The 21,342-nt window shown below is 46.3% G+C and overlaps 2 protein-coding genes across 2 annotated transcripts in view; one reads left to right on the forward strand and one right to left on the reverse strand.

Annotated features, from left to right (window-relative positions):
• Positions 1-21,342, reverse strand: part of LOC120038419 (NACHT, LRR and PYD domains-containing protein 12-like) — a 127,657-nt gene that overhangs the window by 42,501 nt on the left and 63,814 nt on the right. The gene's annotated exons all lie outside the window — the stretch shown is intronic.
• LOC120038410 (multidrug resistance-associated protein 1-like) overlaps positions 1-21,342 on the forward strand; it is an 85,635-nt gene that overhangs the window by 39,697 nt on the left and 24,596 nt on the right. Inside the window, exons 4-11 of the mRNA XM_038984175.1 lie at positions 2,151-2,276; positions 3,676-3,737; positions 4,248-4,379; positions 4,761-4,967; positions 5,731-5,908; positions 6,179-6,340; positions 6,668-6,760; positions 20,975-21,178. Of these exons, the coding sequence (XP_038840103.1) occupies positions 2,151-2,276; positions 3,676-3,737; positions 4,248-4,379; positions 4,761-4,967; positions 5,731-5,908; positions 6,179-6,340; positions 6,668-6,760; positions 20,975-21,178 (1,164 nt within the window). The remainder of the gene's footprint in view (positions 1-2,150; positions 2,277-3,675; positions 3,738-4,247; positions 4,380-4,760; positions 4,968-5,730; positions 5,909-6,178; positions 6,341-6,667; positions 6,761-20,974; positions 21,179-21,342) is intronic.

Consider the following 21,342-nt stretch of genomic DNA (forward strand, 5'->3'; position numbering starts at 1 on the left):
CGATTTTTATTACATATTGCTGTGAATCATCCTCTATAGTCCCTAACATCTTTTACTTCTTCCTTCGCAACAGTTGTGGGATACACACATACACCCACACACATTCAGCCCTTACCCCCACACAACCATAAGCTCACCCTCTCAACAATTGCACCATCCCAGAGCCCATTTAAGATGGGTCATGATTTACAAATGTACTTGCAGTTGCAGCTGCATGAGAAGGCCTGCAAGACCGCGCAAAAAATGAGCATAAATGTAGAGATTTATTTACCATTGTCACATCCTAGATGATGGAGGTCAAATGTACACCTTCTTCCTGAAACACCCACAATACGGTCATCCATTTTGACCATGTTCCCAAGCATCTCCATGCAGTCCGATTGGTTTCGTGCCACCAGGGCCACAATAATATACCCCCTCTCTGAATGTCCGAGTGTGACGCCCTCCCCATGGGTTACTGCAGCTAGTGTTGCCAGCACTGCCACTGCCTGGGTGGGGGCACCCCACCGGAATCCCCACCGGCTAGGTACAAGGTCGTCAAGGTTCTCATTAGCAGCTTTGAGAATTTCCTTGTTTATTATGCTCTCCCTTTAGGGGGCTTTGGCTTTGCAGGACCAACCCTGCCAAGCAGGCTCAGAATCTTGAGGGGGCAGTGCTGCTCATGGTCCCTGTCCTCATTTTGGCTGCATACAGACCGTTTACAGCATGCACATAAAACAGTTAGGGACTTCTCCTTAGTATCTGGGCCATTCATGTGGGTGTCTAGGGTATAGGGCCATGGACCGTACCATTAAAATAGGATAATAAATAATTAGATATAATTTATTTTAAAAATGTAGTTCCCCATGATAGGACAATAAATAAATAAGACGTATAATTCATTATAAAAGTATATCCATCATTTGAACAACATTGAAAGCCCTCTCATACCCGGCCCACAGCAATACACTGGCTCTGGGATATGCAACTATTTCATTACTCACTCACTCAACTTTCCAAACATAACAAATAAAAATAAACACACACCACACCATCCACACAACCAGTTAGGTTAACAGGCTTTAGGTCCAGTGGGAACCAGTCAGGTTTACAGGCTTTAGGTCCAGTAGGAACCAGTCAGGTTAACAGGCTTTAGGTCCAGTAGGAACCAGTCAGGTTAACAGGCTTTAGGTCCAGTAGGAACCAGTCAGGTTTACAGGCTTTAGGTCCAGTAGGAACCAGTCAGGTTAACAGGCTTTAGGTCCAGTAGGAACCAGTTAGGTTTACAGGCTTTAGGTCCAGTAGGAACCAGTCAGGTTAACAGGCTTTAGGTCCAGTAGGAACCAGTCAGGTTAACAGGCTTTAGGTCCAGTAGGAACCAGTCAGGTTAACAGGCTTTAGGTCCAGTAGGAACCAGTTAGGTTAACAGGCTTTAGGTCCAGTAGGAACCAGTTAGTTTAACAGGCTTTAGATCCAGTAGGAACCAGTTAGGTTAACAGGCTTTAGGTCCAGTAGGAACCAGTCAGGTTAACAGGCTTTAGGTCCAGTAGGAACCAGTTAGGTTAACAGGCTTTAGGTCCAGTAGGAACCAGTTAGGTTAACAGGCTTTAGGTCCAGTAGGAACCAGTCAGGTTAACAGGCTTTAGGTCCAGTAGGAACCAGTCAGGTTTACAGGCTTTAGGTCCAGTGGGTACACTGAGAGTACAGTTGGACGTCTGAGAGTACAGTTGGAAGTCTGAGATGACAGTTGGAACACTGAGAGTACAGTTGGAACACTGAGAGTACAGTTGGAACACTGAGAGTACAGTTGGAACACTGAGAGTACAGTTGGAACACTGAGAGTACAGTTGGAACACTGAGAGTACCATTAGATCTCTGAAAGTACAGGATGTGAAACAGGAGGATGTGTTTGGCCGTGGTGGTCGAGGGCACTTCAGAATTGTAATATGGGAACCTCCCCCCCCCCCCCCATTCTCCCTTTCCCTCTCCTTCTCCCTCAGCCTCTCTCTCTCTCTCTCTCTCTCTCTCTCTCTCTCTCTCTCTCTCTCTCTCTCTCTCTCTCTCTCTCTCTCTCTCTCTCTCTCTCTCTCTCTCTTTCTCTTTTGCTCCCTCGCTCTTTCTCTCACACACACATTCTGTCAATAACCAATCACCCTCTTCCTGTGATGTAGGGGTTCTTCACAGACGCGATGCGCTTCATAGCATTCTTCGTCTACTTCTCCCTGCAGCTGACCCAGCTCATCCTCAGCTGCTTCTCTGACCAACGCTCCTGTACAGACACACACACCTACAGACAGGTACCCAGCACAGACACACACACCTACAGAAAGGTACCCAGCACAGCCAAATGTAGACAAATACAGACAAACACAGACAAACACAGACAAACACAGACAAACACAGCAACAAAAAGGTAGGAGTGAGGTTAGAAATCCTAAAGGATGTGCTTTTTAGTAATCAGCTTTATATTCATTTGAATAGAATCAGGGTTACATGAAGACACCAAGGTCAGGATTCAATCCAGACTGCATTGACAGACACACACATGGCTCTTGTTCAGGCCATGTAGGAAGTGACTTTTAAAGGTAATTTACCCTTGAGCCAACAGCTGCAGCATTTATCATGAATGGGGATCTCTGCGAAGGTTGGGGAAATGCCCTTTACACGGCGTATTGTGGGTAGCTCAGTGCGCAGTGGTAAAACACGCTTTCACAGCGGTAGAAGGGGCTTTCACAGCAGTAGAAGGTACTTTCACAGTTGTAGAAGGGGCTTTCACAGTGGTAGAAAGTGCTTTCACAGTGGTAGAATGTGCTTTCACAGCGGTAGAAGGTTCTGTAAAAGGGGTAGAAGATGCTTTCAAAGTGATAGAAGGTGTTTTCAAAGTGATAGAAGGTGTTTTCAAAGTGGTAGAAGGTGCTTTCACAGTGGTAGAAGGTGCTTTCACAGTGGTAGAAGGTGCTTTCACAGCGGTAGAAGGTTCTGTAAAAGGGGTAGAAGGTGCTTTCAAAGTGATAGAAGGTGTTTTCACAGTGGTAGAAGGTGCTTTCACAGCGGTAGAAGGTTCTTCACAGCAGTAGAAGGGGCTTTCAAAACAGTAGAAGGGGCTTTCACAGTGGTAGAAAGTACTTTCACAGTGGTAGAAGGTGCTTTCACAGCGGTAGAAGGTTCTGTAAAAGGGGTAGAAGGTGCTTTCAAAGTGATAGAAGGTGTTTTCAAAGTGATAGAAGGTGTTTTCAAAGTGGTAGAAGTTGCTTTCACAGTGGTAGAAGGCGCTTTCACAGCGGTAGAAGGTTCTGTAAAAGGGGTAGAAGGTGCTTTCAGAGTGGTAGAAGGTGCTTTCACAGCGGTAGAAGGTGCTTTCACGGCAGTAGAAGGTGCTTTCACAGCGGTAGAAGGTGCTTTCACAGCGGTAGAAGGTGCTTTCACAGTTGTAGAAGGTGCTTTCACAGCGGTAGAAGGTGCTTTCACAGTGGTAGAAGGTGCTTTCACAGCGGTAGAAGGTGATTTCACAGCGGTAGAAGGTGCTTTCACAGCGGTAGAAGGTGCTTTCACAGCGGTAGAAGGTGATTTCACAGCGGTAGAAGGTGCTTTCACAGCGGTAGAAGGTGCTTTCACAGCGGTAGAAGGTGCTTTCTCAGCGGTAGAAGGTGCTTTGAATGAATCTGGGCCTAAGACCCTGTGTGTTATACCCTACAGAACCCCTGTCCAGTAGAGGACGCCTCTTTCCTCTCTAAGATGCTCTTCTGGTGGTTTGGAGGGTAAGACTGGGCAGCCTTAAATTGTTACAATGATGGATATGAGATGTGTAATTATAGGGGAAACTGAATAATCAATATATGCCATTTATCAGATGCTTTTAATTAATCTCCTTTTCACTCTCCCTCCCTCCCCTCCCCTCCCCTCCCTCCTCGTCCTCCTCATCCTACCCTCCTCCTCCTTCCTCCTCCTCCTCCTCCTCCCCTCTTCCTTCTCCTCCTCCTCCTCCTCCTCCTTCTCCTCCTCCTCCTCCCCTCTTCCTTCTCCTCCTCCTCCTCCTCCTCCTTCTCCTCCTCCTCCTCCCCTCTTCCTTCTCCTCCCCTCCTCCTCCTCTCCTCCTCCTTCCTCATCCTCTTCCTCCTCCTCCTCCTCCCCTCCTCCTCCTCCTCTCCTATTCCTCCTCCTCCCGCCTCCTCCTCCTCCTCCTCCTTCCCTCCCCCTCCTCCTCCCCCTCCTCCTCCTCCTCCTTCCCTCCCCCTCCTCCTCCCCCTCCTCCTCCTCCCCTCTCTCAGGTTGGTTATTAGGGGTTATCGTACTCCCCTGCAGGCAGAGGATCTTTGGTGTCTTAGAGAAGAAGACACTTCAGACTGTATCATAGCAGACCTGGAGAAAGACTGGGCCAGGGAGTGTACTAAACTACAACAGTAAGACTGCTACACTACATACTACACCCTACGCACTACACCCTACGCACTACACCCCACACACCACACCCTACACCCTACACACTACACCCTACACACTACACCCCACACACTACACCATACACCCTACACCCTACACACTACACCCTACACACTACAACCCACACACTACACTCTACACACTACACCCTACATACGGTGAGTCCTAAACTGACAGAACAGACCCAGCTGTTTAATATCTAACCTCCTCTCTGTTTCTCTCTCCCTCCACCAGAATGGACTGTAGTCTGTCTGACTGCCGTCCTACAGGTCCTAAATTGACAGAACAGACCCAGTTGTTTAATATCTAACCTCCTCTCTGTTTCTCTCTCCCTCCACCAGAATGGACTGTAGTCTGTCTGACTGCCGTCCTACAGGCCCTAAACTGACAGAACAGACCCAGCTGTTGAAGAAGCTGAGACAAGAACAGAACTCAGGGTTCTGTCTCTTCAGAGTTCTGGCTCGGAGCTTCGGACCTTTCTTCCTCAAAGGGACCCTCTTCCTCATCTTCCACGACGCCTTCATGTTCTCCATACCACAGGTGCTCAGGTGAGACCCAGAGTGTACGGGCCCTGGTCAAAGGTAGGACACTACGTTGACCCAGGAGAGAGTGTATGGGCCCTGGTCAAAGGTAGGACACTACGTTGACCCAGGAGAGAGTGTATGGGCCCTGGTCAAAGGTAGGACACTACGTTGACCCAGGAGAGAGTGTATGGGCCCTGGTCAAAGGTAGGACACTACGTTGACCCAGGAGAGAGTGTATGGGCCCTGGTCAAAGGTAGGACACTACGTTGACCCAGGAGAGAGTGTATGGGCCCTGGTCAAAGGTAGGACACTACGTTGACCCAGGAGAGAGTATATGGGCCCTGTGCATCAAAACAGGTGTGTCGCAGTATACAGCCCAAATGACTGAAGTACATCTCAGTCAGTTTGTCTCTCTAACACAGCATCATTAAACCCCTGTTTTTCCTCATCCCCCTCCAGCATCATTAAACCCCTGTTTTTCTCCGTCCCCCTCCAGCATCATTAAAACCCGTTTTTCCTCGTCCCCCTCCAGCATCATTAAACCCCTGTTCTTCCTCATCCCCCTCCAGCATCATTAAACCCCTGTTTTTCCTCGTCCCCCTCCAGCATCATTAAACCCCTGTTTTTCCCCGTCCCCCTCCAGCATCATTAAACCCTGTTTTTCCCCGTCCCCCTCCAGCATCATTAAACCCTGTTTTTCCCCGTCCCCCTCCAGCATCATTAAACCCTGTTTTTCCCCGTCCCCCTCCAGCATCATTAAACCCTGTTTTTCCTCGTCCCCCTCCAGCCTCCTCCTGGGGTTCATGCGTGACCAGGACAGCGACCTGTGGAAGGGCTTCATGTTCGCCTTCCTGTTGTTCCTCCTGTCCAGCCTCCAGTCCCTGTTCAACCATCAGTACATGTACTCCTGCTTCACCGTGGGAATGAGGGTGAAGACCGCAGTCATGGGCCTGGTCTACAGGAAGGTATGGAGAGAGAGAGAGAGACAACGACAAGAGAGAGAGGATGGTTTTTTATCACACCATTTTAGAAGCATGAGTATCAATGGCAGCAAAGGCTGAATGGAAATGATTTAATACAATTTGCACATTTCATACAAGAAGAAAACAACAAACAAATGATCAAAATACAACATACAAAGTGACGGGGGGGGGGGGGGGGGTTGCTTCCTTTTAGGTGGTTGTGGAATTGAACACTCTCTCTCTGTCTGTCTCTCTCCCCTCCTCCCCCTGTAGTCTCTAGTGATCAGCAGTGCAGCGCGGCAGTCCTGTACCGTGGGACAGATTGTTAACCTGGTGTCGGCCGACACTCAGAAGCTCATGGACATGGTGGTCTATTTCAACGCTGTGTGGGTGGCTCCCATTGAGATAGCTCTCTGTCTCTTCTTCCTGTGGCAGGTAGGTAGAACACACACAGGTACACACACACAGGTACACACACACAGGTACACACACACAGGTACACTCCACACTGTTGTTACCCCTCTCCTGCTCCCATTGAGATAGCTCTCTGTCTTTTCTTCCTGTGGCAGGTAGGTAGAACACACACAGGTACACACACACAGGTACACACACACAGGTACACACACACAGGTACACTACACACTTTTGTTACCCCTCCTGCTCCCATTGAGATAGCTCTCTGTCTCTTCTCCCTGTGGCAGGTAGGTAGAACACACACAGGTACACTACACACTGTTGTTACCCCTCTCCTGTATCTAACAGCTTCTGGGTCCGTCAGCCCTAGCCGGCATCGCCACAGTGATCCTTATCTTTCCTCTCAACGGCATCATTGCCAAGATGAGGAGCAAGCTGCAGGTCAGTTCACACACACACACACACACACACACACACACACACACACACACACACACACACACACACACACACACACACACACACACACACACACACACACACACACACACACACACACACACACACACACACACACACACACGTTTGTTTTACTATCCTCGTGATAACCAAACAGATAACCAAACCTAACCCTGACTCCTGACTCCAACCCCTGACTCCTAACCCCAACCCCTGACCCCGACTCCTAACCCTGACTCCTAACCCCAACCCCTAACCCTGACTCCTGACTCCTGACCCTAACCCCTAACCCCAACCCCTAACCCTGACTCCTGACCCCAACTCCTAACCCTGACTCCTGACTCCTGACCCCAACCCCTAACCCTGACTCCTGACCCCTAACCCTGACTCCTGACCCCAACCCCTAACCCTGACTCCTGACCCCAACCCCTAACCCTGACTCCTGACTCCTAACTCTGACTCCTGACCCCAACCCCTAACCCTGACTCCTGACCCCTGACCCTAACCCCTAACCCCAACCCCTAACCCTGACTCCTGACCCCAACTCCTAACCCTGACTCCTGACTCCTGACCCCAACCCCTAACCCTGACTCCTGACCCCTAACCCTGACTCCTGACCCCAACCCCTAACCCTGACTCCTGACCCCAACCCCTAACCCTGACTCCTGACTCCTAACCCTGACTCCTGACCCCAACCCCTAACCCTGACTCCTGACCCCTAACCCTGACTCCTGACCCCAACCCCTAACCCTGACTCCTGACCCCAACCCCTAACCCTGACTCCTGACTCCTAACCCTGACTCCTGACCCCAACCCCTAACCCTGACTCCTGACCCCTAACCCTGACTCCTGACCCCAACCCCTAACCCTGACTCCTGACTCCTGACTCCTAACCCTGACTCCTGACCCCAACCCCTAACCCTGACTCCTAACCCTGACTCCTGACCCCAACCCCAACCCCTAACCCTGACTCCTGACCCTAACCCTGACTCCTGACCCCAACCCCTAACCCCGACCCCTAACCCTAACCCTGACCCCTAACCCCAACCGCTAACCCCAACCCCTAACCCCAACCCCTAACCCTAACCCTAACCCTGACTCCTGACCCCAAACCCTAACCCTAACCCTGACTCCTAACCCTGACTCCTGACCCCAACCCCTAACCCTGACTCCTGACTCCTAACCCTGACTCCTGACCCCAACCCCTAACCCTGACTCCTGACCCCTAACCCTGACTCCTGACCCCAACCCCTAACCCTGACTCCTGACTCCTAACCCTGACTCCTGACCCCAACCCCTAACCCTGACTCCTGACCCCTAACCCTGACTCCTGAACCCAACCCCTAACCCTGACTCCTGACTCCTGACTCCTGACTCCTAACCCTGACTCCTGACCCCAACCCCTAACCCTGACTCCTGACCCCTAACCCTGACTCCTGACCCCAACCCCAACCCCTAACCCTGACTCCTGACCCTAACCCTGACTCCTGACCCCAACCCCTAACCCCGACCCCTAACCCTAACCCTAACCCTGACCCCTAACCCCAACCGCTAACCCCAACCCCTAACCCCAACCCCTAACCCTAACCCTAACCCTGACCCTAACCCTGACTCCTGACCCCAAACCCTAACCCTAACCCTGACCCCAACCCGTAACCCTGACCCTGACCCTGACCCTGACCCCAACCCCTAACCCTGACCCCAACCCATAACCCTGATTCCTGACCCCAACCCCTAACCCTGATTCCTGACCCCAACCTCATCCCTGACTCCTTACCCCAAACCCAACCCCTAACCCTGACCCCTAACCCCAACCCCAACCGCTAACCCCAACCCCTAACCCCAACCCCTAACCCTGACTCCCAACCCCAACCCCTAACCCTGACCCCTAACCCCAACCCCTAAACCTGACCCCTAACCCTGATCCTAACCCTGACTCCTGACCCCAAATCTAACCCATAAGCCTGAAATAGCCCTTTTCCTTGTGCGGACCGACAAAATGTTCCTTGTTTTACTATCCTTCCCTTCCTAGAAATTCTGGTCTCCACCTGGATAGTAAAAACAGAAACACACACACACACACACACACACACACACACATACATACACATACACATACACATACACATACACATACACACACACACTAGAATCGAAGAATAACCACACAAAACAGTACCCAATAAAACCCAGAGATTCTCTCATTTATTTAGTCAGATAACCGATCGTTGGCAGTAATACTATTCCTAAATATTATAAACAGACTCTCTATCTCCCTAGTCCCCCTCAGGACCCTGTCAGAGGCTTGGTAAACGGCTGATGATCAACTAATATGACTTTTTGTTTACCTTGTTCTGACTGTGTAACGCGTCAATGGTTTCCATTGACGCGTTACACAGTAACTCTGACTTTAGATACACCATGTCTGGTTTCCATTGACGCGTTACACAGTAACTCTGACTTTAGATACACCATGTCTGGTTTCCATTGACGCGTTACACAGTAACTCTGACTTTAGATACACCATGTCTGGTTTCCATTGACGCGTTACACAGTAACTCTGACTTTAGATACACCATGTCTGGTTTCCATTGACGCGTTACACAGTAACTCTGACTTTAGATACACCATGTCTGGTTTCCATTGACGCGTTACACAGTAACTCTGACTTTAGATACACCATGTCTGGTTTCCATTGACGCGTTACACAGTAACTCTGACTTTAGATACACCATGTCTGGTTTCCATTGATGCGTTACACAGTAACTCTGACTTTACAGACACCATGTCTGGTTTCCATTGACGCGTTACACAGTAACTCTGACTTTAGATACACCATGTCTGGTTTCCATTGACGCGTTACACAGTAACTCTGACTTTACAGACACCATGTCTGGTTTCCATTGATGTCACGATCGTCTATGGGTGAGAGAGAGGACCAAGGCGCAGCGTGTGCAAAATACATTCTCTTTTATTCAGAGAAGGGAAAAACACGAAACAAACACTGAATACAAACTAAACAAAACAACAAACGACCGTGAAGCTAAATGACGTAAGTGCATAGACAAGCAAAAAACGTTCAACATAGACAATTACCCACCAAAACCCCAATGCCTATGACTGCCTTAAATATGGCTCTCAATCAGAGACAATGAACCACAGCTGCCTCTAATTGAGAACCAATTTAGGCAGCCATAGACATACAAACACCTAGACAAGATACTGACCCATTTACCATACAAAACCCCTAGACAATACAAAAACACATACATTCCCCATGTCACACCCTGACCTAACTAAAATAATAAAGAAAACAAAGAATACTAAGGCCAGGGCGTGACAGTACCCCCCCCCCCCAAAGGTGCGGACTCCGGCCGCACAACCTGACATTGAAGGGGAGGGTCCGGGGTGGGCCTTATTATGGCGGCGGCTCGGGTGCGGGACGTGGCCCCCACTCCACCATTGTCAATACCCGCTTTGGTGGTGCCTCGGTAGCGGCGACCCTTGTAGCAAGTCCCGCACTGAAGACCATCCCAGAGGGCGCCACCGGACGGATGGGTAGCTCCGGACTGAGGGGTAGCTCCGGACTGAGGGGTAGCTCCGGACTGAGGGGTAGCTCCGGACTGAGGGGTACTGAGGGGTAGCTCCGGACTGAGGGGTAGCTCCGGACTGAGGGGTAGCTCATGACTGGAGGGCAGCTCATGACTGGAGGGCAGCTCATGACTGAAGGGCAGCTCATGACTGAAGGGCAGCTCATGACTGGAGGGCAGCTCATGACTGGAGGGCAGCTCATGACTGGAGGGCAGCTCATGACTGGAAGGCAGCTCATGACTGGAAGGCAGCTCCGGACTGAGGGACGGCAGCTCCGGACTGAGGGACGGCAGCTCCGGACTGAGGGACGGCAGCTCCGGACTGAGGGACGGCAGCTCCGGACTGAGGGACGGCAGCTCCGGACTGAGAGACGGCAGCTCATGGCTGGCTGACGGATCTGGCTGCTCATGGCTGGCTGACGGATCTGGCTGACGGATCTGGCTGCTCATGGCTGGCTGACGGATCTGGCTGCTCATGACTGGAAGGCAGCTCATGACTGGAAGGCAGCTCCGGACTGAGGGACGGCAGCTCCGGACTGAGGGACGGCAGCTCCGGACTGAGGGACGGCAGCTCCGGACTGAGGGACGGCAGCTCCGGACTGAGGGACGGCAGCTCCGGACTGAGAGACGGCAGCTGAAGGCTGGCTGACGGATCTGGCTGCTCATGGCTGGCTGACGGATCTGGCTGCTCATGGCTGGCTGACGGATCTGGCTGCTCATGGCTGGCTGACGGATCTGGCTGCTCATGGCTGGCTGACGGATCTGGCTGCTCATGGCTGGCTGACAGATCTGGCTGCTCATGGCTGGCTGACGAATCTGGCTGCTCATGGCTGGCTGACGGATCTGGCTGCTCATGGCTGGCTGACGGATCTGGCTGCTCATGGCTGGCTGACGGATCTGGCTGCTCATGGCTGACTGGCGGCTCTGGCAGATCCTGGCTGACTGGCGGCTCTGGCAGATCCTGGCTGACTGGCGGCTCTGGCAGATCCTGGCTGACTGGCGGCTCTGGCAGATCCTGGCTGACTGGCGGCTCTGGCAGATCCTGGCTGACTGGCGGCTCTGGCAGATCCTGGCTGACTGGCGGCTCTGGCAGATCCTGGCTGACTGGCGGCTCTGGCAGATCCTGGCGGCTCTGGCAGATCCTGGCTGATTGGCGGCTCTGGAAGATCCTGGCTGGTTGGCGGCTCTGGAAGATCCTGGCTAGTTGGCGGCTCTGGAAGATCCTGGCTAGTTGGCGGCTCTGGCAGATCCTGGCTGACTGGCGGCTCTAGCGGCTCCTGACTGACGAACGGCTCTGACGGCTCGGGACAGACGGGCGGCTCTAATGGCTCGGGACAGACGGATGGCTCAGATGGCGCTGGGCAGACGGATGACTCAGATGGCGCTGGGCAGACGAATGGCTCAGATGGCGCTGGGCAGATGGATGGCTCAGATGGCGCTGGGCAGACGGCAGACTCTGGCACTGTAGGCCTGGTGCGTGGTACCGGAACTGGAGGTACCAGGCTAAGGACATGCACCTTCAGGCTATTGCGGGGAGAAGGAACAGGGCATACTGGACCCTGGATACGCACATTAGGCCTAGTGCGTGGTGCCGGCACTGGTGGTACCGGGCTGAAGACACGCATCTCAGGGCTAGTGCGGGGAGCAGCAACAGGACGCACAGGACTCTGGAGACGCACAGGAGGCTTGGTGCGTGGTGTAGGCACTGGTGGTAATGGGCTGGAGACACGCACCTTAGGGCTAGTGCGTGGAGGAGGAACAGGGCTCTGGAGACGCACAGGAAGCCTGGTGCGTGGTGTAGGCACTGGTGGTACTGGGCTGGGGCGGGGAGGTGGCGCCGGAAATACCGGACCATGCAGGTGTACTGGCTCCCTTGAGCACTGAGCAGGCCCAACCTTACCTGGTTGTATGCTCCCCGTCGCCCGACCAGTGCGGGGAGGTGGAATAACCCGCACCGGGCTATGTAGGACGAACCGGGGACACCATGAGTAAGGCTGGTGCCATGTAAGCTGGCCCGAGGAGACGCACTGGTGGCCAGATGCGTTGGGCCGGCTTCATGACATCCGGCTCAATCCTCAATCTAGCCCTGCCAGTGCGGGGAGGTGGAATAACCCGCACCGGGCTATGAACACGTACAGGAGACACCATGCGCTCTACTGCGTAACACGGTGTCTGCCCGTACTCTCGCTCTCCACGGTAAGTACAGGGAGTAGGCGCAGGTCTACTACCTGACTTCGGCACACTCCCTTTTAACCCTATGGGTGAGAGAGAGGACCAAGGTGCAGCGTGTGCAAAATACATTCTCTTTTATTCAGAGAAGGGAAAAACACGAAACGAACACTGAATACAAACTAAACAAAACAACAAACGACCGTGAAGCTAACGACGTAAGTGCATAGACAAGCAACAAACGTTCAACATAGACAATTACACACCAAAACCCCAATGCCTATGACTGCCTTGAATATGGCTCTCAATCAGAGACAATGAACCACAGCTGCCTCTAATTGAGAACCAATCTAGGCAGCCATAGACATACAAACACCTAGACAAGGTACTGACCCATTTACCATACAAAACCCCTAGACAATACAAAAACACATACTTCCCCATGTCACACCCTGACCTAACTAAAATAATAAAGAAAACAAAGAATACTAAGGCCAGGGCGTGACAATTGATTACTCAGCGTGGGACACATTGACGCGTTACACAGTAACTCTGACTTTACATACACCATGTCTGGTTTCCATTGATTACTCAGCGTGGGACACATTGACACGTTACACAGTAACTCTGACTTTACATACACCATGTCTGGTTTCCATTGATTACTCAGCGTGGGACACATTGGCGCGTTACACAGTAACTCTGACTTTACATACACCATGTCTGGTTTCCATTGATTACTCAGCGTGGGACACAGTAACTCCTACAGTACTGCTCTAATAGGCTTGGATGTGTTGTGAGGAAACACAGCATCCAACCACACACTGCTCTTTGTCATTGGGTATTAACGCTACTGTAATGTACAGGCATACTTTTTATTTTTATTTTTATTTTTTATTATTTTTTTTTTCTGGGGGGGTGGATCAGCTTAATATTGCGGAAAGAATGTTGCTTCCAATGTAATTGTCTGCATCATTTCCAATCCCCCATATTTTTTTGGGTAAATATATATATCCATTCACGTATGCATACATATACACATATATACATACACATACCTACATAGACATACATACTTTTTTTAAAGAGTATACCTTTATTATTATTCCCCGCAAACCCTACCACCGATCCCCCAATTGGAGTAAACTGATAAACATTTCTGTTTTTACCTTCAATTTATACATCTTATACACATTTTACAGACACAGTCTACTTTATAATAGTTCTCTCTTGTTTGTTCTTAGTCCTTCCTCTATTTCTGTTGTCCATCCAGTTTGATTTCCACTTGTAACTGTGCTATTTCACAATAGCTCCGCACCTATACACATTTCACAGATCACGTATGCCCTACATTGTTTATCTTGTTATTAGTCCCACCCTTCAGCTCCACTCAACCTTTCCCATCTATCTTCCAACATCATCCATTTCGGATTTTTATTTGCCATATATTTTTCAACTGTGCTGTGATGCTTCACAAAAGATTTGAATCTTCCTATTCTCATAGCTTCCACGGATTGTAAATTAAAAATAAACATTTTTGCTAAAATAATTATTATATTATTGATTGATTGACTATGGCTTTTCAAATCCCCCAGTATTGCTATCTGTAGCGTTAGTTCTACGCAAATGTTGCAATTCTTCAACCATTCCTGGACCTGTGACCAAAAACGAGCTACATGCGGACAATACCAAAATAAATGGTCTAATGACTCTGCCTCCTCACAGCAGAATCTACAGAGCTGGGAAGATTGTATCCCCCATAAATATAACATTCTATTAGTTGCAAGAATTTTGTACAATAATTTAAATTGAAAAATTCGAAGTTTTGAATCCGGCGTTGTTTTGCGTATCAATTCATAAACCATGTGCCATGGAATGGGTACATCGAAAATCTCTTCCCAACTATTTTGCAATTTATATGGCACAGCTGTAAGTTTTTTGGTCCTTAAATGAAATTGGTATATGTTTTTATTTATCACACTTTTCTTTAACCATTTATGTTCTTTAATATAAGGCCGACATACAAGTTCCTTACTTTTATCCCCTTCCACCTGCCTCTTCCATTTTTGTGGTAATGCCGCAATTAATTGGTTGTAATTTTGGGTAGAGCAGACATTTCCATATGTCTGTGTTAGCTGCATGTGTGACATTACTCCACCAGTCCTATTTATGATACCATTCACAAAAATTATACCTTTTTTAAACATTTCTTCGATAAATACAGTTTTTTTATCAATTACTATATTTGAATTTAACCACAAGATTTGTTGTACTATTTGTTCCGTCCTTTCAGGTGGATTAAACTGAAATTGCAACCAACTTTCTAAGCCTTGTTTAAAAAATAAAGATATTTTGGAAATTATTTCCTTTTCAAGCAACCGAAAGTGAGCAGGTGTAATCTGAATAAAGGGAAAAAGGCCCTTCTTGAACATAGGATGAGACATTCGTACCAATCTACTAGAGAACCAGTTTGGATTTAAGTATAACTTTTGTATGACTGATGCCTTTAGTGAGAGGTCTAATGCTTTAATATTTAATAATTTCTGCCCTCCGAATTCATATTCGTTATATAAATAGGCCCTTTTAATTTTATCTGGCTTGCCGTTCCAAATAAAATTGAATATTTTTTGTTCATATAATTTAAAAAGCAGGTCACTAGGTGTAGGCAAAACCATAAGCAAATAGGTCAACTGTGATATGATTAAAGAGTTAATCAGGGTGATTTTCCCACAAATAGACAGGTATTTTCCTTTCCATGGTAGCAAGATCTTATCTATTTTTGCTAACTTTCTATAAAAATTTATTGGAGTGAGATCATTTCTTTCTTTTGGGATTTGTATACCGAGTATGTCCACATCACCGTCAGACCATTTAATTGGTAAACTACATGGCAATGTAAAATGTGTATTTTTTAGTGATCCAATACGTAATATGGTACATTTATCATAATTTGGTTTTAATCCAGAGAGGATAGCAAATGTATCTAGATCCTCTAAGAGGCCGTGGAGAGTTTCTAGTTGTGGTTTTAAAAGAAAACATGAATCATCAGCGTACAATGACACCTTAGTTTTTAGGCCCTGGATTTCTAATCCCTTAATATTAATGTTTGATCTAATTTTAACAGCTAACATTTCGATGGCAATAATAAATAGATATGCCGATAGTGGACAACCTTGTTTTACTCCTCTAGATAGTTTAAAACTTTCTGAGATGTAGCCATTATTTACTATTTTACACCTAGGGTTACTATACATAATTTTTACCCATTTTATAAGAGATTCCCCAAAATTGAAATATTCTAGGCATTTATATATAAACTCCAGTCGTACTTTATCAAAAGCCTTTTCAAAATCAGCTATGAAAACCAGGCCTGGTGTCCCCGATATTTCATAGTGTTCCATTGTTTCCAGTACTTGCCTTATATTATCTCCAATGTATCGTCCATGTAAAAAAACGGTCTGATTAGGATGAATAATATCTGACAAAACTTTTTTTATTCTATGCGCCAAGCATTTTAATAGGATTTTTGCATCACAACACTGAAGTGTAAGAGGTCTCCAATTTTTTAAATGGACTGGATCTTTATATATACCACTTGGGTCCTGTTTCAGTAATAATGATATCACACCTTCTTGTTGCGTGTCTGATAATCTATCATTTATATAGGAGTGGTTAAAACAAGCTAATAATGGTCCTTTGAGTATATCAAAAAAATGTTTGTATACTTCCACTGGTATGCCATCCAGTCCTGGAGTTTTCCCATCCTTAAAGGCCCCAATTGCATCAAGTAGTTCCTCCTCTGTAATTAGGCCTTCACATGAGTCTTTCTGTACAGATGTTAATTTTACATTATTATTAGGGAAAAAATCCATACAATTAGTTTCAGTTAGTGGAGATGGAGGAGCCTGAAACGAAAATATATTCTTAAAGTACTTTACTTCCTCTTTCAAAATATCATTTGGTGAATCATGCGTGACTCTATCATTTGTAACAAGTTTTAATACGTTTTTTTTGGTAGCATTTCTATATTGACGATTGAAAAAGAATTTGGTGCATTTTTCCCCATATTCCATCCAGTTCGCTTTATTTTTGTAATATATTACACTGGATCTTTCTTGAATAAGTTCCTCCATTTCTTTTTGTTTTTCCTCTAACTTATTCTGTGCCTCTATGGTACCGTTTTTATTGTTATCTAACTGTACTGTTAGTCCTTCAATTTCCTTTGTTAATATGGACTCTTTTGATCGAAATTGCTTTTGTTTTATAGATGAGTACTGAATTGCATGGCCTCTAAAGGCACACTTAAAAGTGTCCCATACAATATGGGGATCTGCTGTACCTATGTTATGTCTAAAAAAGTAAGTTATAAATTCTTCTGTCCTAGTTCTAAACAATTTATCATCTAGTAGGCTTTGATTAAATTTCCAATATCCTCGGCCACGTGGAAATTCTGTAAGAGTAATATATATGCCAATTATGTGATGGTCCGACCGCATTCTGTCCCCTATCAAACACTTTTTAACTTTTGGTGCCAGAGAGAATGATATAAGAAAGTAGTCAAGGCGACTAGCTTGATTAAGCCTCCGCCATGTATATCTCACTAGGTCAGGGTATTTAAGTCTCCATATATCCACTAATTCCAATACATCCATGACATTCCTGATTTCCTTAAGTGCCTGAGGGTGATAGTTTGTAGTGTGATTTCCTTTCCGGTCCATAGAGGTATTTAAGACCGTATTAAAATCTCCCACTATAATAATAGAGTCTAGTGTTGCTTGTAGAGTTGATACATTCTTATATATATTGTCAAAGAAGCTTGGATCATCATTATTCGGACCGTATAGGTTAATAAGCCATATATGTTTATTGTCCAATAACATATTTAAAATAATCCATCTACCTTGAGGATCTGTTTGGACAAGTTGCACATTTGGATCAAAGTTATTATTAATTAAAACCATCACCCCTTTTGAATTTCTTTGCCCATGGGAGAAATATATTTTGCCCCCCCAGTTCTTTTTCCACAAAACTTCATCTAAAACTGTCAAATGGGTTTCCTGTAAACAGTAGATATTATAATCCTTCTCTTTTAGCCAGGTAAATACTGATCGTCTTTTCTTATTATCTGCTAAGCCATTACAATTGTAACTGGCTATACTTATTTCACCACTTACCATAATGAGACACACCTTTCAATTATTTTTATCAAAATATATGTTTGTAAACGTCCTATTAAAAAGTAACATAATGATTGAGTGTCTATATAGTTGTACCATGACATTTGCATCTCCACTAAGCAAACCTCCAATTGGTCCCCACTATTCCACCCGCCAAAAGCCCCCATCTCGAGTTGGGTTGTCATCCCAATGCCCGGCAGACCACCCCCGACCCCGCGCATCGCACAGCCCCGGACCGACTGGGATCCATCCTTCGAAAAGTGCACACAGCACCATCCACCGAAACCGAAGCAGATCCATTGCCAAATGCATTTCCATCGCCCTCACCTCGATTTTTATTACATATTGCTGTGAATCATCCTCTATAGTCCCTAACATCTTTTACTTCTTCCTTCGCAACAGTTGTGGGATACACACATACACCCACACACATTCAGCCCTTACCCCCACACAACCATAAGCTCACCCTCTCAACAATTGCACCATCCCAGAGCCCATTTAAGATGGGTCATGATTTACAAATGTACTTGCAGTTGCAGCTGCATGAGAAGGCCTGCAAGACCGCGCAAAAAATGAGCATAAATGTAGAGATTTATTTACCATTGTCACATCCTAGATGATGGAGGTCAAATGTACACCTTCTTCCTGAAACACCCACAATACGGTCATCCATTTTGACCATGTTCCCAAGCATCTCCATGCAGTCCGATTGGTTTCGTGCCACCAGGGCCACAATAATATACCCCCTCTCTGAATGTCCGAGTGTGACGCCCTCCCCATGGGTTACTGCAGCTAGTGTTGCCAGCACTGCCACTGCCTGGGTGGGGGCACCCCACCGGAATCCCCACCGGCTAGGTACAAGGTCGTCAAGGTTCTCATTAGCAGCTTTGAGAATTTCCTTGTTTATTATGCTCTCCCTTTAGGGGGCTTTGGCTTTGCAGGACCAACCCTGCCAAGCAGGCTCAGAATCTTGAGGGGGCAGTGCTGCTCATGGTCCCTGTCCTCATTTTGGCTGCATACAGACCGTTTACAGCATGCACATAAAACAGTTAGGGACTTCTCCTTAGTATCTGGGCCATTCATGTGGGTGTCTAGGGTATAGGGCCATGGACCGTACCATTAAAATAGGATAATAAATAATTAGATATAATTTATTTTAAAAATGTAGTTCCCCATGATAGGACAATAAATAAATAAGACGTATAATTCATTATAAAAGTATATCCATCATTTGAACAACATTGAAAGCCCTCTCATACCCGGCCCACAGCAATACACTGGCTCTGGGATATGCAACTATTTCATTACTCACTCACTCAACTTTCCAAACATAACAAATAAAAATAAACACACACCACACCATCCACACATACTGTGCCTTCTGTTTACTTAGTTTTTATCTTCACTATGTAGAAATAGTGCTTGTGTTCAATTAGTTATATGTGAAGATTTATAGAAAAGCTATATTTTGTATTGTATTGTTACAATCAGTAACCGGGCTTGAATTGTGTTTATTTTCCTCATCTATGAGAACTTTGTAATTTTTAAAATAACCATGGAGTAATCTTTGTGTCTCTGAACAACTGGTTATCAATATATAGTTTATCCACGACGAGAGCTACTCGTTTCGCTTTTAATCTATTTTCTTTGAAAATTGGATACAGAACTTTGCGCAGTTCTGCAATTTCTTTCGGAAACTGATCATTCATGCCAATTTTGGTCCCAGCAAGTCTTTTACCCAGGCTTTTAACCATTATTTTATCTTTAAATGAAGCAAATTTGGCAACGATTGGGCATTCGTACCTCTGCCCTCTCTGTCCGAGGCGGTGTACACGTTCAAGTTGGATCTTATCGATAACTTCGCGTGGAATCTGAAGCTGCAAAAAGGAACTCTCTAACTACAGATTCAGGAACCTCTCCTTCTTTCTCTTGGATACCTGTAAGTACCAAATTCTCTCTCATGGATCTAGTTTGTATGTCCAGTAAGCATTCCTTCAGAACGTTGTTCTCCTTTTTAAATTCATTCATTTCGGTTTCAATCTTATTGACCGTCCCTTTTAGCGCGTGTGTTTCCTTCTCCAATGTCGCAGCTTTTTCATCACTCATCTCTAGGCTTGCCTTCAACTCTTTTATATCTTTACTAACTAATTCAAGTATACCCAGTTTGTCATTTATTGATTTTAACAGATCGGTTTCGACCTTTACCATTGCTGGTGTTGAGAATATTAGATCATCCTTGTCGGTTGAGGAGTCACGTTTTCGTTTTTGATTCGGTTCCCCTGTCTTATTCTCCGTCATGTTTGGGTGTTGCTTGTTTTCGTAATATTTGTCGATAAATGTCTCTAGTCTTAGGATTTGTTTTGTGTTATTATCCAGATTGAAGGTTATCACCCACCAGATTATTTAGTGCTAATATTTTAGTCTAATTTAGCAGATATTTCGAATATTATGTTTTATCTTGAGGTGCTCTACATAACTTCGTTCAGTCCGCCATTACCTTTACGTCCGCAGTCTACGTCACCGGTCTTCCTGCCAGGCATACTTACTTGTGTTCCATGTGGCATTATAAAATCATCTATTGCGTTAAACTGTACAGATGTAATTGACCTGATTTATCTAACCTTTCTCTAAAAAGGTATTAGGTGAACAATAGGTAAGTAAAGAAATTAAACGACAGTAAAAAGACAGGCTATATACAGTAGCGAGGCTATAAAAGTAGTGAGGCTACATACAGACACCGGTTAGTCGGGGCTGATTGAGGTAGTATGTACATGTAGATATGGTAAAAGTGACTATGCATATATGATGAACAGAGAGTAGCAGTAGCGTAAAAGAGGGGTTGGCGGGTGGTGGGTGGGACACAATGCAGATAGTCCGGGTAGCCATTTGATTACCTGTTTAGGAGTCTTATGGCTTGGGGGTAAAAATTCCATATTCAGTATTCTGAATTCCATATTCAGTATTCTGAATTCCATATTCAGTGTTCTGAATTCCATATTCAGTGTTCTGAATTCCATATTCAGTGTTCTGAATTCCATATTCAGTGTTCTGAATTCCATATTATGTGTTCTGAATTCCATATTCAGTGTTCTGAATTCCATAATCAGTGTTCTGAATTCCATATTCAGTGTTCTGAATTCCATATTCAGTATTCTGAATTCCATAATCAGTGTTCTGAATTCCATATTCAGTGTTCTGAATTCCATATTCAGTGTTCTGAATTCCATATTCCGTACTAATTCCCTACTCTGTGTTTCCAGGAGGTCCAGATGCGGTACACAGACAGCAGGATCAAGCTGATGAATGAGATCCTGAGTGGGATTAAGATCCTGAAGTTCTACGCCTGGGAACAGGCCTTCCTGGAGAGGGTTCTGGGTTACCGGGAGAAAGAACTCAATGCCCTGAAGAGATCCCAGGTCCTCTACTCCATCTCCATCGCCTCCTTCAACTCTTCATCCTTCCTGGTGAGTTACGACCTGTCGTAGAGCCTTCGTAAGCCTGTCATAAACATTACATATGTCACTATCAATAATTTATCAATTCTCCATCTCCACTTAACTCCGAACCTGTTTCCTGACCTGAGACTACATAAGAGACGACTACATAAGGCTACATAACCCTTCATAAG

The sequence above is a fragment of the Salvelinus namaycush genome, unplaced genomic scaffold (assembly GCF_016432855.1).
Source record: "Salvelinus namaycush isolate Seneca unplaced genomic scaffold, SaNama_1.0 Scaffold22, whole genome shotgun sequence".
Classification (NCBI taxonomy): domain Eukaryota; kingdom Metazoa; phylum Chordata; class Actinopteri; order Salmoniformes; family Salmonidae; genus Salvelinus; species Salvelinus namaycush.